The 17,861-nt window shown below is 35.9% G+C and overlaps 2 protein-coding genes across 3 annotated transcripts in view; one reads left to right on the forward strand and one right to left on the reverse strand.

Moving 5' to 3' along the window:
* Positions 1–671, reverse strand: part of LOC138701578 (gustatory and odorant receptor 63a-like) — a 91,539-nt gene extending 90,868 nt beyond the window's left edge. Inside the window, exon 1 of one of the 2 annotated variants that reach the window (XM_069828612.1) lies at positions 476–671. In XM_069828612.1, the coding sequence (XP_069684713.1) occupies positions 476–579 (104 nt within the window). In that variant the 5' untranslated portion in view covers positions 580–671. The remainder of the gene's footprint in view (positions 1–475) is intronic. The other variant, XM_069828621.1, reaches the window with a different exon arrangement.
* A 13,653-nt stretch (positions 672–14,324) lies between these two features.
* Positions 14,325–17,861, forward strand: part of LOC138701604 (venom serine carboxypeptidase-like) — a 34,535-nt gene continuing 30,998 nt past the window's right edge. The window contains exon 1 of the mRNA XM_069828668.1: positions 14,325–14,694. Coding sequence (XP_069684769.1) covers positions 14,392–14,694 — 303 coding nt within the window. The 5' untranslated portion in view covers positions 14,325–14,391. The remainder of the gene's footprint in view (positions 14,695–17,861) is intronic.

Here is a 17,861-nt window from a genome sequence, read left to right on the forward strand (position 1 = left end):
CTGATAAGGAATGATTTATCCCTTTAAAGTTTTTCAATAAAATTGGCGGTTTTCTTGTAAACGAAATAAAAAAGATTAACGTTTGTAGTCATTTCATGTCATTAGGAAATCTGGCAACCCTGCTGCGGTGGCTAAGGAACGGAAAGCTGCTATTTACGAGTACACGGAGTATGTTTTTTCTGTGATGTTTTCGTAGGTGAGCCAGCGAAGCATTGTTGCCAAATCACGTAGACTTTGAGCATAATTTTATAATTAAGCATGCAGTTACTTACAAAACGCACAATAGGTATTTAATTTAATTTAATGCATTCTATTGTCCCTTTAATCTGTACACTTACATCACTTCAATTCTATAGATTCACTAAATTACTCGTTCGTTAATTTGAAATATTCATACATCTATTTCCCCATTAGTTTATACACGAGTTATTCGAAAAGTAAATTATTATTACGAATATTGCGTTATTGTACTTACAAAATTCCATTAGAATTTTCTGAACACTGAAATGGAGTTCTGTTACACTGTGGAATAACATCGTTCGAGCACAGTTTGGTCTTCAGCCTTTCCAGTCCTTGCATAGTGAACACTCACACTACAACACTCGTAGAAATGTTTTTCATGTTTGCCGTCGTCAAGAAGGGAACTTTATGACTGCTTCTGTGTTTGCGAATCTATTGCATTCAACAGTGACAGTCACGGTCACGTGACCTTTGTGAAGTAGACGCTATGACGTTCTACCACTTGATATTATAATGTCCCCATCGCGCATACCTCGGCAAGTTAGCAATCTGAATTCGATGAATGCCATCTTGCAAATTTAATGCTTTAATAATAGCAATTTGTGTACAAGCAGATTTTTAATTTCGAGACACACCTTGAATGTTTACAATAACAAATGTTCTGACTGCAGTCCGAATATGTACAGGATGCAAAGATAAATGACATAATATGCATTAAATATACACAAGCGATTATAGACATACTATTATAATGCAATTATTGTGGAACATTATAGAGATGATTCCAAATAATTTAATTTAATCTCTTTGCCCAGTGTTATTCTAAACAATCTCTTTGCTAAGAAATATTTTTCATACATTAAAATGTTATTTTTATAACAAAATAATTTTCGGAACATTTGTGGGTGTGATCCCTATTTGTGGAGAGTGCAGAACAGAATTCAAGATATAGTTCAGTGATGTCAAAGCAAGCGCATTTTTTTGACCTTGACGTCGTGCGTGGGAATCAAGTGCTAAGTATGGAAAGAGAAAGGATTGTGTATATGAATAAGCAACCTGTTGGATTAAGAAAACAGTAGTGCACAAACTTCAGACGGAACGTGAAATTTTATGTCGTTATTTTTATATGCCTTCTTTCTGTTTAATATTATCTATACTGTTTGTAAAACAAAAGTACTAATACCAATTTCTTAATATTGCAGTTGTGTGTTAAATATTAATAACATAATAAAGAGTTAAGAAGAAAAATTCACATAAATTCCATAGTAGTACAACTATACTGTACTAAATGGATGAAACACATTATTCATAAAGAAAGTGATATCCCAAAAAAAGAGACTGAGTATGACATGATAATTTGGAATTTATATTGATGGTGCCTTTAGCCCAGACATATCAATTGATGCCCATAGGAGCAAGCGCGCGCTTTAAAGCTCAGGAGAGCCTGAGCGCTTTACAAAGGAAAGGAAAGAGACAGACGAAAGAGGTAGTATATGCCGCTTGGTCGATCTATATTCAGGGTTATGTTATGTTTTATTTAACGACGCTCGCAACTGCAGAGGTTATATCAGCGTCGCCGGATGTGCCGGAATTTTGTCCCGCAGGAGTTCTTTTACATGCCAGTAAATCTACTGACATAAGCCTGTCGCATTTAAGCACACTTAAATGCCATCGACCTGGCCCGGGATCGAACCCACAACCTTGGGCATAGGAGGCCAGCGCTATACCAACTTGCCAACCAGGTCGACGCTATATTCAGGGATAGCCAGCACTGATTCAATAGATAAAGGGAAGAGAAGTTATTAAAACTGTATCCAGATTAATTTTTAGATTTGCCTGAGAAGTGTAAGTGCATTATAAGAATGTAAATTTTAATTTTAATGCTCATTTTTCACAAGTTTGATTTTTTTTATTCGAAAGAAATATTTTCTCAACTTTTCGTATAGAAAAGTGAAATTTTCAGGTATAGTCCTATTTATTTAGTAGCCTTACAGAATGCTTTCGTAAAGCTAATATACCATATATACGAATTACTGAAGTTAGTGTATTGAAAATTTTGAAAATATTCACATGAAAATTGTTTGTAAGGAAATTAATTAATAAAGCAACTACTGTTACATCATAAGCAAAAGATACGTGCCCATATGTTGTATAAATGTCAGCTCTATAGCTTCAGCAGATTTCCAGAAAATAATTTAATATTCTGATGATAGGACGTTGCTCACAAATATTATCTTAAAAGCATAATGCAATAAGAGTTTTGTTACGTAATATTAGTTACACTTAAAACACATACAGTACCTGGGTAACTTTGCTTTGTACTGTAATATTGTTTTGATTAGTTTATTGATTACTTTTGTACGACTAAAGACACCATCAATATCAATTCCAACGTATCATGTCATACTCAATGTCTTTCCTTGGAATATCACTTTCTTTATGGATGATGTGTTTCATCCACTTAATACAGTATAATTATACTACTATGGAATTTAAGTGAATATTCCTTCTTAACTCTCCTTTATGCTATTAACATTTAAAACACAAGTGCAATATTAAGAAATCAGTGTTAGTACTTTTGTTTTACGACAATATAGATAATATTAAGCAGAAAGAAGCCATATAAAAATAACGACATAAAATTTCACGTTCCGTTTGAAGTTTGTGCGCCACTGTTTTCTTAATCCAACAGGTTGCTTATTCATATACACAATCCTTCCTCTTTCCATACTTATCGCTTGCTGCCCGCGCACGAAGTCAAGGTCAGAAAAATGCGCTTGGTTTGACATCACTGCTTTAACCTTATAAAAGTAATCAATAAGCTAATCAAAACAATATTATAGTACAAAGCAAAGTTACCTAGACCTGTTTATGTTTTAAGTGTAGCTAATATTCCATAACAAAACTCTTATCGCATTATGCCAGGGATGTCGAACAGCGCTCTCAAACTGTGAAACGATTAATACTGTTTCCTACCGTAGCTGAGCTGAAACGACAGTCAGTCAGCTCGCTGTAGCATTGTTCTGTACGCAGTGTGTTTATCAACTCTGGACGCTGGTATGGATATGGAACGACGATTCAATAGTGAGTGGATAGATAAATATTTATTTATCTTGAAGGACGAAAAGGCACATTGCTTAATATGCAGAAAAGACCTTGGATACATTAGCCATCATAATATTAAAAGGCATTTTAATTCTACACGTCATGCTGAAGCTTATGGACCAGAAAAGTTATCCGGTTTCGCTCGTGAAAAGGCTGTACAAGAATTAAAATCAAGATTGAATTCATAAAACCTTCCATCATCATCGGGTGTTAGTAGAAAAATCTTGGTTCGTGCTAGCTACAAAATTTATGAAATTATTGCAACGGCTTCAAAGCTATGTACTGACGGCGAATTTGTGAAAGGCTGTTTCATAGCTGTTCCAAAAGGGATATGTCCGGAATACGTTAATGATTTTAAATCTATATGTTTGTCTCGTAATATTGTTGCAGAGCGCGTATCATAAATGGGAGATAAATTGGAGGAACAACTGATAGCAAGAATGAAAACTTTCACTTATTACTCACTATAGCTGTTGATGAAAGTGCCGACCGGAAAGATACGGCGCAGCTAGCTACAGTATATTCATAAGGAGTGTCGATTCAGATTTCAATGTTAATGGGGATCTTGTAGATGTCATTTCACTAAAGGATCGAATTCGAGGAAATATTTTTGAATCTGTAACAAAAACTATGAACAAATTTCAAGTCATGCTAAAAGTAATTAATTTTGTACATTAAAACAGTTTACGTTTCTGAACTTGAAGTTGCACTGCTACAACACATACACACAAAGGTGATATTTTAAACATGATATTGACAACATTATTATTAAGATTTATTTCCGTCACTAACGAACAACATTCATGGAATGACCCGGTAGATAAAACTCTATTATTATTATTATTATTATTATTATTATTATTATTATTATTATTATTATTATTATTATTATTATTGTTATTGTTATTAATTCAGGGAAAGGATTTATATGTAAATACATATTTACTTATAAAGCTAATATAATTTATATTTTGCATTATCTTTATGTTTCACAATGTGTAGGGTTGAAAAATCCTACTTTTATTTTCCATATTTTTCCATATTTTAGAGTTTAGTACATATTTTCGTTAATTTCCATATATTTTCCATATTTCATATAAAACAGTCCATATTATATTAGGTTTAACAATAAAACAAAACAAAATTCCATTAACTTTTAAAAATACATTTCAACAATAGAGATTTAAACACATGTTCAGTAATCCCTTTAACATCAGAGTTATTTGAAAATTAGCAGTCCTATCAACAATGGGAAAGTAAGTTACAAAACTGTATTAATTTAATTTAAAATTTTTAACAGACTTCAGTTGTGCAGCTCAACAGTTAAATGCCAGTCAGAGTACACATAGGTTCAGTTTTGTAAATCATATTATAAAGACGGTAAATATGCCAAAAGTACGTCATTCAGTCAATTTAAAATCAAAACTAACAAGTTACATTTCAGAATTTAAAGAAGATGGTTTATCAACTGACAATAAAATATTATTTTGTAATTTGTGTCAGTGTGCAGTATCATCTACACAAAAGTTCCTGGTGCAACAACACATTACAACTAGTAAACATCAGGCCAACAAACAACTAAATTCCAAGCAGAGACAATTGTTTTTAACACAACCAACAACATCGAATGTAAGATCTGAGTTTAACAAAGACCTGTGCCGTTCTCTCATCTCTGCTGATATTCCTCTCTACAAACTAAAGAATAAGGTCTTCAGGGAATTCCTTGAAAAATATACTCAACATACAATCCCGGATGAGTCAACACTTAGGAAGACGTATGCTCCATCCATCTACGATGAGACAATACAGAAGATAAGAGATGAAATTAAAGATAGTTCAATTTGGGTTTCCATTGATGAGACTCCCGACAAAGAAGGTAGACTTGTTGGTAATGTAGTTATCGGTTTGTTAAGTGAACAATATTCTGAACGAATTCTTTTACATTGCGATGTTCTAGAAAAGTGCAATAACAAAACTATAGTTAAACTGTTCAACGAAGCTATGGGTATCCTGTGGCCAAAGGGTATTATGTACGATAATGTGTTATTCTTTATTAGCGATGCTGCCCCTTACATGGTCAAAGCTGGACAAGCATTATCTGTTGTATATCCTAAATTGACTCATTTTACTTGTGTGGCGCATGCATTTCATCGTGTGGCAGAAGTGGTCAGAGACAATTTCCCTAAAGTAGATTTGTTGATTTCATCAGTGAAAAAAGTATTTCTCAAAGCTCCCAGTAGAGTTAACGTGTTGAAAGAAATGTACCCTGAAATTCCATTGCCACCAAAGCCAATTTTAACTAGATGGGGTACATGGCTAGAAGCAGTTGAATATTATGCCGAACATATAGACTCTATTAACAATGTTCTCCTTGCATTGGACTCTGAAGATGCAGTCTCAATTGATACTGCGAAAACAGTTACCTGTGACATAAGTGTGAAGAATGACTTAGCTCACATTCAGCATACATTTTCATGCATCATAAAAACGCTCAAAAGTCTCCAAAATAGGCACCTTTCACTATCTGAAAGTTTTGAAATTATAAATAGTACTGTGGAACAACTGAATCGTGGTAGAGGTAAAGTTGCAGATGCAGTAAGAGCTAAGGTGGACACTGTACTTTCAAAAAACCCTGGATATGAAGAACTACAAAAGGTTGTTGCTGTGATGAGTGGTGAATCAACAGTGAAGATTAACTTGGACTTATCCCCAGCAGACATTGTGAAATTGAATTATGTACCAGTTACTTCTTGTGACGTCGAACGCTCTTTTAGTCAGTATAAATCTATCCTCAGAGACAATAGAAGAAGATTCACTTTTCAGCACTTGAAAGAAATGTTTGTAACCTATTGTTATGGTAACAGACAATAAAAATTGTGTTTTGTTGAAACTACATTGGAAGATAAGGTACGTCCATTATATTTTTTGTTTAGTTTGATTAAAATGTACCAATATTTAACGTACATAGTCATTTTTTTATAATTTTAAGTCCATATTTAATTCCATATTTTGGTAAAAATCCATATTTAATTCCATATTTTGGTAAAAATAACTACATATATATTTACATATTTCATATATTTTTAGTCCATATAAATCCGTTCCCTGGTTATTATCATTATCATTATCATCATTAATTCATCCTCATGTAGGCTACATTCTTTGTTTATCAGAGTTCATCAAGTGCAAATCTAAACTGAGTTCCTAATCAATTGGTAAGATGCAAAAAAAGTTATCAAAGTACTAGCCGCCGCAGTTTCGTTTTTGTTTACGATCATTCGGCCGGACTGCCTGCTACCTGTGTTCAACCGTTGCACGGTAAGGGAGGAGTGAAGGCTCTGCAGTTCGCAGCTCGAGAGCGCTGTTCGACATCCCTGCATTATGCTTTTAAGGTGATATTGGTGAGCAACTTCCTGTCATCAGAATATTAAATTATTTTCTCGAAATGTGCTGAAGCTATAGAGCTGACATTTTTACAACACATGGGGACGTATCTTTTGCTTATGATGTAACTGTAGTTGCTTTGTTAATTCATTTCCTTACAAACAATTTCCATGCGAAATTTTCAAAATTTTCAATACACTATCTTTAGCAATACGTATTTACGGTTTATTAGATTTACGAAAACATTCTGTTAGGCTACTAAATAAATAGGCATATATCTGAAAATTTCATTTTCCTATAAAAAAGTAGAGAAAATATTTCTTTTGAATAAAAAAATCAAACTTGTGAAAAATGAGCATTAAAATTAAAATTTACATTCTTATAACGCACTTATACTTCTCAGACAAATCTAAAAATTAACATGGATACAGTTTTAATTAGTTGTCTTTCCTTTATCCATTGAATCAGTGCTGGCCATCCCTGAATATAGCTCGACCAAGTGGCATATACCACCTCTTTCGTCTGTCTCTTTCCTTTCCGCTGTAAAGCGCTCAGGCTCTCCTGAGCTCTAAAGCGCGAGCTTGCTCCTGTGGGCATCAATTGATATGCCTGTTCTAGACAATCTCTTTGCTAAGAAATATTTTTCACACATTAAAATGTTATTTTTGTGACAAAATAATTTTTGGAACATTTTTTCAAGCGATGAATATGTGGGTGTGATCCTTATTTGTGGTTGTGCAGAACAGAATTCAAGATACAGTTGAATACTAATCCAGAACGAAGTCAGCCTTACAAAAAACAAGACTTTCGTCAAACTTTTAATACTTTCAGCGTCGACTTCCTGGAGGTTCAATGTTTGATACTTTCGACCAAAGACAAGAGTAAATTGGAGCCGGTGATAAGATCAGTACTACTACCCACTTTACATAGAGAATATTTTATTATGTAAATACGTTAAAATGAAAGTACGAGGCAGAAGGAAACTTCTGTATTTAAATTTCTACTTTCTGTGATCTGTCATGTACACTTGTAGGCCTGTAAGTTTCGCAGCTTATTGTGTCGAGATACTTGCACTACTTGACAATGGATGCTATTGAAAAATTCTTTGCGTTTCTTGAACTGAAGAAGTTTTTATAGGTTCACAGTTCATGGACATGTTCATCTTATGGTCATAAGATTTACGGAGAAGCATTAAGTTCGTATATTACACAAAGAAGAGTCGCTTGTTGCGTCAATAGCCTAAACTAATGCGACTTGCTCATCAACCTTGGGTTATTACTTGGAATGTTTAATGTCACTATATGACGCAACACTCTGAAACTTAAAGCAATTTAGTCTCCAAAATGACATCACATTTCTCTTAAAGAAATTTCATAGAACAAAGTTTCGTGTGGGTAATGTGTGTGTATTTGTACAGATGGACGAATGTAAACTGTTTAAACAGGTTCTTTGTGCGTATAGCCCATAAGAGTACGGCCGCAATAGACACGGTGGGCTTGGAGGTACGCTTGAATCTGCGAGCTCCGAATGTTTATTCAACAAAATAATAACATCGCACCAAGCGACGGCACTGGTAAGTTGAGTGTTATTGTCGTTCAAGTGATAGCGCGCTGTTCTACCATCCAGGAGGTTCGAGTTCGATCCCTGGTCAGGCCGTGATGGAATTTGTGATGGAAAAGCAGATTATAAAGAGAGATTTTCTCGGTATACTCCCGTTTCCCTCTTCTATTCCACCAACACTCTCCACGTTCACCTCATTTCATCTACCACCTGCAATAGTAAAAATAGACTGGGGGATAGTACGGGTTTCCGATGCTGATCTAGGGCTAATAGGAAGGGCTTGAAGTTCCGAGTCCCTGAGACTTATCAGGCTACTCGTGTGAGGATGGGACCTATCTCTATCAGGAGCTGACATAGGATGACCACCTGTCAGCGTCGGATGATCACAAAAGGCTTGGGGCTCCGGACCCTGGGGTTTATTAGGCTACTCGTCAGAGAAATGGGACCTGGCTCTGTATATTTCTTCTCACACGATAATTTGTACATAAGGAAAACGACTGCGATAAGGACCAGGAGAAAGACAATAAGAACCATGATGAGAACTACAACAAAGACAAGGGCCACGATGAAGGACCACAGCAAAGACAACAAGAACCATGATAAGGACCACGATAGCGACAAACACAAAAAAAGGATAACGACACGACCACGAAAAGGATCACGACAAGTACCACAATAAGGATCACGATAAGAAACACGACATGGACAACGACAAGGATCATAAAAAAGAAACACGAGTATCACAATAAGGACCAGAATAAGAAGGACAACATGGAAAACGACAACGATAATAATAAAGAACCAGAAGTACCACAATAAGGATCACGAATAGAAGCAAGACATGAACCACGACAACGATAATAATAAAGAACCACAAGTACCACAATAAGGATCACGATAAGAAGCACGATATGGACCACGACAAGGATCATAAAAAAGAAACACGAGTATCACAATAAGGAACAGGATAATAAGGACAACATGGAGCACGAGAACGAAAATAATAAAGAACCAGAAGTACCACAATAAGGATCACGAATAGAAGCAAGACATGGACCACGTCAAGGATAATAAGAAAGAACCAGAAGTACCACAATAAGGATCATGATAACAAGCAAAGACATGGACTACGAGAAGGATAATAAGAAAGAACCAGAAGTACCACAATAAGGATCATGATAACAAGCAAAGACATGGACTACGACAAGGATAATAAGAAAGAACCGGAAGTACCGCAATAAGGATCACGATAAGAAGCAAAGACATGGACTACGACAAGGATAATAAGAAAGAACCAGAAGTACCACAATAAGGATCACGATAAGAAGCACGATATGGACCACGACAAGGATCATAAAAAAGAACCAGAAGTACCATAATAAGGATCACGATAAGAAGCACGATATGGACCACGACAAGGATCATAAAAAAGAAACACAAGTATCACAATAAGGACCAGGATAAGAAGGACAACATGGAGCACGAGAACGATAATAATAAAGAACCAGAAGTACCACAATAAGGATCACGAATAGAAGCAAGACATGGACCACGACAAGGATAATAGGAAAGAACCAGAAATACCACAATAAGGATCATGATAACAAGCAAAGACATGGACTATGACAAGGATAATAAGAAAGAACCAGAAGTACCACAATAAGGATCACGATTAGAAGCACGACATGGACCACGACAAGGATCATAAAAAAGAAACACAAGTATCACAATAAGGACCAGGATAAGAAGGACAAAATGGAGCACGAGAACGATAATAATAAAGAACCAGAAGTACCACAATAAGGATCACGAATAGAAGCAAGAAATGGGCCACGACAAGGATAATAGGAAAGAACCAGAAATACCACAATAAGGATCATGATGACAAGCAAAGACATGGACTATGACAAGGATAATAAGAAAGAACCAGAAGTACCACAATAAGGATCACGATAAGAAGCACGATATGGACCACGACAAGGATCATAAAAAAGAAACACAAGTATCACAATAAGGACCAGGATAAGAAGGACAACATGGAGCACGAGAACGATAATAATAAAGAACCAGAAGTACCACAATAAGGATCACGAATAGAAGCAAGACATTGACCACGACAAGGATAATAAGAAAGAACCAGAAGTACCACAATAAGGATCACGATAACAAGCAAAGACATGGACTACGACAAGGATAATAAGAAAGAACCAGAAGTACCACAATAAGGATCACGATTAGAAGCACGACATGGACCACGACAAGGATCATAAAAAAGAAACACAAGTATCACAATAAGGACCAGGATAAGAAGGACAAAATGGAGCACGAGAACGATAATAATAAAGAACCAGAAGTACCACAATAAGGATCACGAATAGAAGCAAGAAATGGGCCACGACAAGGATAATAGGAAAGAACCAGAAATACCACAATAAGGATCATGATGACAAGCAAAGACATGGACTATGACAAGGATAATAAGAAAGAACCAGAAGTACCACAATAAGGATCACGATAAGAAGCACGATATGGACCACGACAAGGATCATAAAAAAGAAACACAAGTATCACAATAAGGACCAGGATAAGAAGGACAACATGGAGCACGAGAACGATAATAATAAAGAACCAGAAGTACCACAATAAGGATCACGAATAGAAGCAAGACATTGACCACGACAAGGATAATAAGAAAGAACCAGAAGTACCACAATAAGGATCACGATAACAAGCAAAGACACTGGACTACGACAAGGATAATAAGAAAGAACCAGAAGTACCACAATAAGGATCACGATTAGAAGCACGACATGGACCACGACTAGGATCATAAAACGGACCACGACCACGATAAGTACTAAGAAACAGACAGGGGCTATGGAAAGAAACATGACAACAAAAACTATGCTAAAGACCACAAAAAAGGCAAGGAAAATATGAACCACTATAAGGATCACGGCATGAACTACGACGAGTACCACAATATCGATCACAATAAGGACTACGATAGAGCGTTCAGCTCGTGTCTCTGTCGATCAAGCGCTTATATGGTGAACAGAGTGGCGTAGACCAGTGGTATTGTCTTTTTTTTTTTTGCTAGTATATCCCAAAATACATTTTCTTATCCTCGTACCCCCAAATTGCATTGCAATTATGTGAGAAATGATCAAAAACAATGAAAATAAGTAAATTGCAACAATTATCAACAAAAATAATAAAATATATCAGCATTTTTTACATACATAGTCAGTGAGTCAGTGGGATGCGTACCTGTTCAGATACCTGGGGCTACGCATAGCATAGATTCATACCGCTGGCAGTTACGGTCTGTAAACTGAAGCCAGTTTCGTTTATATTTATGTAACATTCCTTCACTTATGTGACTATATTTCGACCACATTGAACTTAAAAGAACATATTCATAACGTTACTCAACTGGAAGTGAAATAACTTTGCAGACTGAAAGGGACGATAGGGTACACGTAAATGAATAGAAAGCCTATATTAAGTTTTGTAATTAAATGGTTAATAAAAAAATTACGTTTGAAGTTCCAGCAGTCCGGCAACATCGCCACTAACACATTATACTCGTGATACAGATTAAGAGGTCAACGAACTCGTGTGTCTAGGTAGGTGAGCTGCTCTCTACCAAGACGTTGCCACTTGCTCGCATTGTGCAATGGCTTAAATTTAGAGGTTTTTAAAATTAAATTTACACGAAAACCGTGATCGCTATTGAAATATGCCAGAGGGATAAATTATTCTTTACTAGATTTGCTATCGGTATGGACAAGAATCACGATCCTACTCACAATAGTTACCGAATAAGAAATTGTTGAACATTTGGGAACACAACTTTTTTCTGAAAAAACTATGAACTTTTCACCAATATATTATAGATTTTTGTTACATACAATATGAGCTATTCGCTCTGGAAATCTCCAAGGCTATTTCACTTCCACCCTGCATAAAATGAGTGTGGATTAGTACGTCGTAAGCTTCTTGATAGAGCAATAGGGGAGGCTGTTGAAGCTTTAGCATAGTGTACCTTTGAACATTTTTTGTTTTTTATTTTTTGCTACTACCTAGAGGACTCAAACTGAAGTAGATTGCAGGGAAAGCCGCTAAGTAGCTCTGGTCGTAGTTTTGGTTTGATTTATTGCAAAGTGTGAGTTCTGTGAACAAAAGAATCTTTTTTAGTACCAAAAGTAAACATTTCGTTCATTGATATATGTTATCTAACATAAAACCAGATTGTATTTGCTACCATCCATTAAGTACAATGTGTTCCGTATCATCTGGTGAGTAATAACACATTTTAATTTCCATTATTTATTCGAATCTATAGTTTTGGTAGCTACATTTGTTTAAACGTGCACCCTCTTGTACCTTTGAACACAGAACATCTTGTACCACGGAACATGTTCCAAGGTACATAATACTATTGGTTTTTGTTTTTATTTCATTTTAAGATCATGCCACGAAGTAAATCTGGAATTAAGAGGTCCCCCAATTGATCCGGATGCCTTGAAGAAAACTGTTGAAGCTGTTATTGCTCCTCCAGGAAATAAAATCTCAATCACAGAACCCTGCTCTGGTTTATGATTGCAAATACATTTTAAATATGGTTGTCAGTTCTTACAACTATATGCCCACCTATATTACATGTGTTCCAACTTACAAGAGGGTATGTTCTAAGGTACATGAACCTGTTGTACCTTTGAACATATTACATTTTATTTTTTCCATCCTTAATAAATGCGTAGAACAGGAAAATATATACACGAAGTTGTAAAGGAATCTTCAATAATTATTTAAAGTATTTTTTAATTTAAAAATATAATTTCCCAAAATTAAAAAAAAAATAAATTTTAAAAGTGTTTAAAGGTACAACAGTCTCCCCTACTGTACTCCAACCAGGAGAAAGTCTCAGGGGAATGAGACGCAGCAGGTTGATGCTGTGAATGAATGTTGATGTCATAAGATGTCATAAGGTCACACACTTGGGTACACGCATCTCCATTGGCTAACTCTCAAAACACAATGATAACACTGACACACACATACTGTTCTCCAATCAGGAGATTAACCGTGAAAGGAATGTTCTTACTATTGCGTCATTTATTGGAGCGAAGTAGATAGATTATATTACCGTTATAACGTCATTTTAAAAGCATGCGCTCTCCTGCATATCTCATTTCCTGTATAGAGGGATTAAAATACTAGGGTGCTATTCATAGACATTTCGCTAGCCCGCGCTACGAGCGTGCTAAACTAGTCCCGGCTATCGACTGATTACTTGTACAGGATTCATATCATATCATATCGCTAACACTGGTTTATGAATACGAAAAACGTTAGTTCGCTGATCATCCACCGGAAGCCCGCGCTAAGAATATCTATGAATATGGCCCCAGGAGATCAACACTGATCTAATTTTGTAACTAGGGTAGTATAAGTATGTGTGTATCAGTGTTATCATTTGTGTTTGAGAGTTAGCAATGGAGATGAGTGTACCCAAGTGTGTGACCTTATGACAACTTATGACATCAACATTTATTCACAGCATCAACCCGCTGCGCCTAATTTCTCTGAGATTTTCTTCTGGTTGAAGTACAGTACTTATACTACCCTAGTTACGAAATTAGATCGCGGTTAGTCTCCTGGTCTTTTAATCTCTCTATACATGAAATATCATATGCAGGGGAGCGCATACTTTTAAAATGACGTTATAACGGTAATAAATCTATCTACTTCGCTCTAATAGATGACGCAATAGTAAGCACAATGGTTGGAGAACAGTACGAGTAAAGCCGTTTCTAGAGCAAAGAAAGATAAAAACTGCCGAGAAAGTATCGCTTCTTTATTGGCTGCTTCCCGCAAAGACTATGGTTCCTTAAAGATTGTACTCATAAATGTAAGAAGATAGACGTCGAAGAAGAGCGGTTACGCAAAATTTTGCATTTGTAAACAACTAATCTTGCGATACGAAGATTACTCTCTGACATATCTTACATGATAAATATTGAGATCAAGGTGGTATATATTTGTAGACACACACAGTCCGCCGATCAGAAGCAAAACAATTGCTATTGAGACAGAATGTTTCCTCGGGTGTTTATATTGTTTCTTACTCTGGGCATGACTCCATCTCTGGGGCTGATGAACCTGGGCCCAAGTCACCTAGCCTCTCAGACGGAAAGACTCACTAACCCTGTACAAGAAGATGTGGGTTTGCCGCTCATTTTAACGCCATACATCGAAACAGGTGATATCGAGACAGCAAGAAATTTGTCGTCAGTGGCAGGAGGACCCTTCAGCAACGATGTCCTCAGTTTCTCTGGATATTTTACGGTCAATAAGGAGTACAACTCCAACTTATTTGTTTGGTTTTTCCCCGCTCAGGTAAGTTACACAAGATTACCTCTTCTAAAAAAACAGCTTATTATTTATAAATACCGTGTACACAAATACTACTCGAACGTGTATGTTTTTCTAGTTACTTTAAAGCATAGAACGTCGGTTTTCTGTTCTATAGTTCAGTTTAAAATTTCGTTGTGTTCAAATGCAATTCGTTGTGGACAGAGACGGGGTTGTGGGAGGTTTATCACACTGCCATTTCATCGAATTTGTTATATTGTTATAAACTCTCCTAGAGGAAGTGTTGGTTTTGCCGAGCAACACTGTGGTAGGTTATCAGTCACACGGTAAAATCTTCATATCTTATCAATTTCTTGCACGTACGTAATTAAAGGACAAATGAAGTCGAATAAATAAACTAATTAACACACAGGTAGCTTGGTAGAAAGACGGATGGAGGGTTCGACAGACAGACATACAGAAAGATAAATAGACAGGCAGACAGAAAAAGCTACAAAGATAGATAAGATAGGTGGAGAGGATAGGATACAGAGAGAGGCAGAAAAAAGTTACCGCACTATGCAGGGGACGTGTTTGTTGAGCACACGTTATTACGTAATGTTGCATTACTACACTTGTTATTAAACATTATTTGTGTTATTTGTGACTAAACACTTCGTACGCTTCCCGCCGTCCGCGCACTCCATCCCCACCACTCGAGAATTTTAGACCTACCATAATGAAACTGAACGCCGGCCGCTCTGCTACAGCTTACCGGTGAGTCAAGCAGTGGATTGCGGGCTATCTGTTTTCCGACGTCCCCTGCACAGTGCGGTAACTTTTCGCTGCCTCTCTCTGTAGATGGACAGAAATGGAGAGATGGATGATAGTATAGAAATAGATGGATAGATAGGGCAGATAGGAAGATGGATAGGAGAGATCTAGACTAAAGGGATAGATGGACGGGATAAAATAGGATAGAGAAGATTGACTAGATTAGACAGATTAGACAGGCAGGCTGGGAGAGCAGGCGGACCCACGGATGAACGGACAGGCAGACGGACGGACGGAGGGGCGGGCGGGCAAACGGACGGACGAAGGGGCGGGCGGGCAGACGGACGGACGGAGGGGCGGGCGGGCGGGGGGACGGACGGAGGGGCGGGCGGGCAGACGGACGGAGGGGAGGGCGGGCAGACGGACGGACATATAGAGAGAGACAGACAGATATTGCACAATCTCAAATAAAAAAAATAGATGACAGATCACAGAATCGATTAAAATAGGTATTTTATTTCGAGACATAAACAGATCACGTAGGTCTAAATTAGTGTAGATCTGTTAAGATAGACACAATAAAAAATCGTCCCTAGAGCTTCTTTTTATTTACGGAGGTTATGCTGTGATTAAAAGTCGGATATATAGCGACAATGTATTAAGACTGAATCACAGTCTATATATACAGTCACGAAGCTTGAGTTGTGAGGGTGCTAGGAATAATAGACTGTGCCGGTACTATTTCGCATTGTTTGTAATGAGGCGATATTAGCGATCCTAGTGGTTAACAACTATCTATGGATGCATATTTACTACGTATTAAGCTTCGTGACTGTATATACTAGACTGTGATAAAATGTTAATGGTGTAGAAAATTGAAGTATACGGAGAAAATCTGCTGTCAGAAACCGTAGTATAGTGAGGATCACGTAAGTTCAGTTCCCAAACAGCAAATATTTCCGCCTTGTCAGTGTTGCCAACTGTTACCAGATATCACCACATGTAGTAAAATCACGATCCTATGTACTGAATGACTTCTTTACTCACCGTACTTTACCTTAATGTTGGAAGGTTATTCTAAATAGTTTCAATAATAATGAGAATAATAATAATAATGAGAAATGTATTGCTATGTTCTATTCTTTTATTCCTTTACATTATTATTAGTATTAGCATTAATAGGTTACTATACGTAAATATACAACAAAGTATAGTATATAATATTCAAGAATCAAATCTGTTCCAAGACCAATTAAATTATTGTCACTTCACTTCAAAGATTCCAGCGTACATATACTGTACTTCCTAAAGGTAGATAAATTAATAACCAATTGACTTTTGGTTGGATTTCGAATGAACTTCTGATTATCTTTTGAAATTAGTAAGGAAATGGATAATACAACTAGGCTAAAACTGAAATAATAATAAATCAACTTACAAAAATAATTTTGGTCCTTAAAAGCCATAAGTAATTTCACTTCTAGATACCTTTTTAAAGATTTCATTTGTTTGTAAATTGCTTAATAATGTTACACTTACACTTATTATTTCTGCAACTCCACGTCTGTCATTGAAAAAATGTATGATACATAACTGTGAAGTCTCTTTTTGGCTCTTGTGTCCTAAATTTAAATAAGAAAAAACAAATGATTCAAGAAATGTGAGCTGGTGAAAATTAAATACTCAATTAATAAAACAATTACTACCAAAAGAGTATTTTATTAATTCTGTACAAAAGATGGATTACACAGAACAGATGGCCAGAAATCATAGATTTATACACAACATACAGCATGAAACGATCATCAAAAAATGCTTTTTGTACACAATAACATCTTTCAAACGAAGTGAAATAGCCAATAAGTTCAATAAATATTATGCTAATAAGTAATAACTATAATTAATAATTATCTACAAGCTGTAAAAGGGAATAAAATAGTATATTGTTGAAATTAGGGGGTTATGGTTTATTACGTGTATTTATAATTTTAATTACTTTTTCTACATTTAATTATATTTTAATTTCTATTAGATTAGTTGGTGGTGTGGTTGTTAGTTTTATCTGTGTACGTCAGACTATTAAGGAAAAACTGAAAGAAATATTAAATCTACAATCTACTTTATATAACAATATTTAATCAAGAAATGAATATTACTATTAATTTAATAACATAAGACCCAAAACATCTCCAAGTCCAGACAATACACATGCTGATTTTCTTAAACATGTTGGCAAACAAGCAAACTCACTACTTTTATCTTGTAATCTCATCTGAAATACAATATCTGTCTGGAGAAAATCTATCATAACATCAATTTTGAAAAGCAATTATTCAACTAATATATTTTCGAGTTATCGACAGATACCACTTACTAGTATGATAGCCAAAATTATGGAAGAGATGATTTCATAGATTGAATTGGTTCCTGGAATCTAG

The sequence above is a fragment of the Periplaneta americana genome, chromosome 1 (assembly GCF_040183065.1).
Source record: "Periplaneta americana isolate PAMFEO1 chromosome 1, P.americana_PAMFEO1_priV1, whole genome shotgun sequence".
NCBI lineage: Eukaryota > Metazoa > Arthropoda > Insecta > Blattodea > Blattidae > Periplaneta > Periplaneta americana.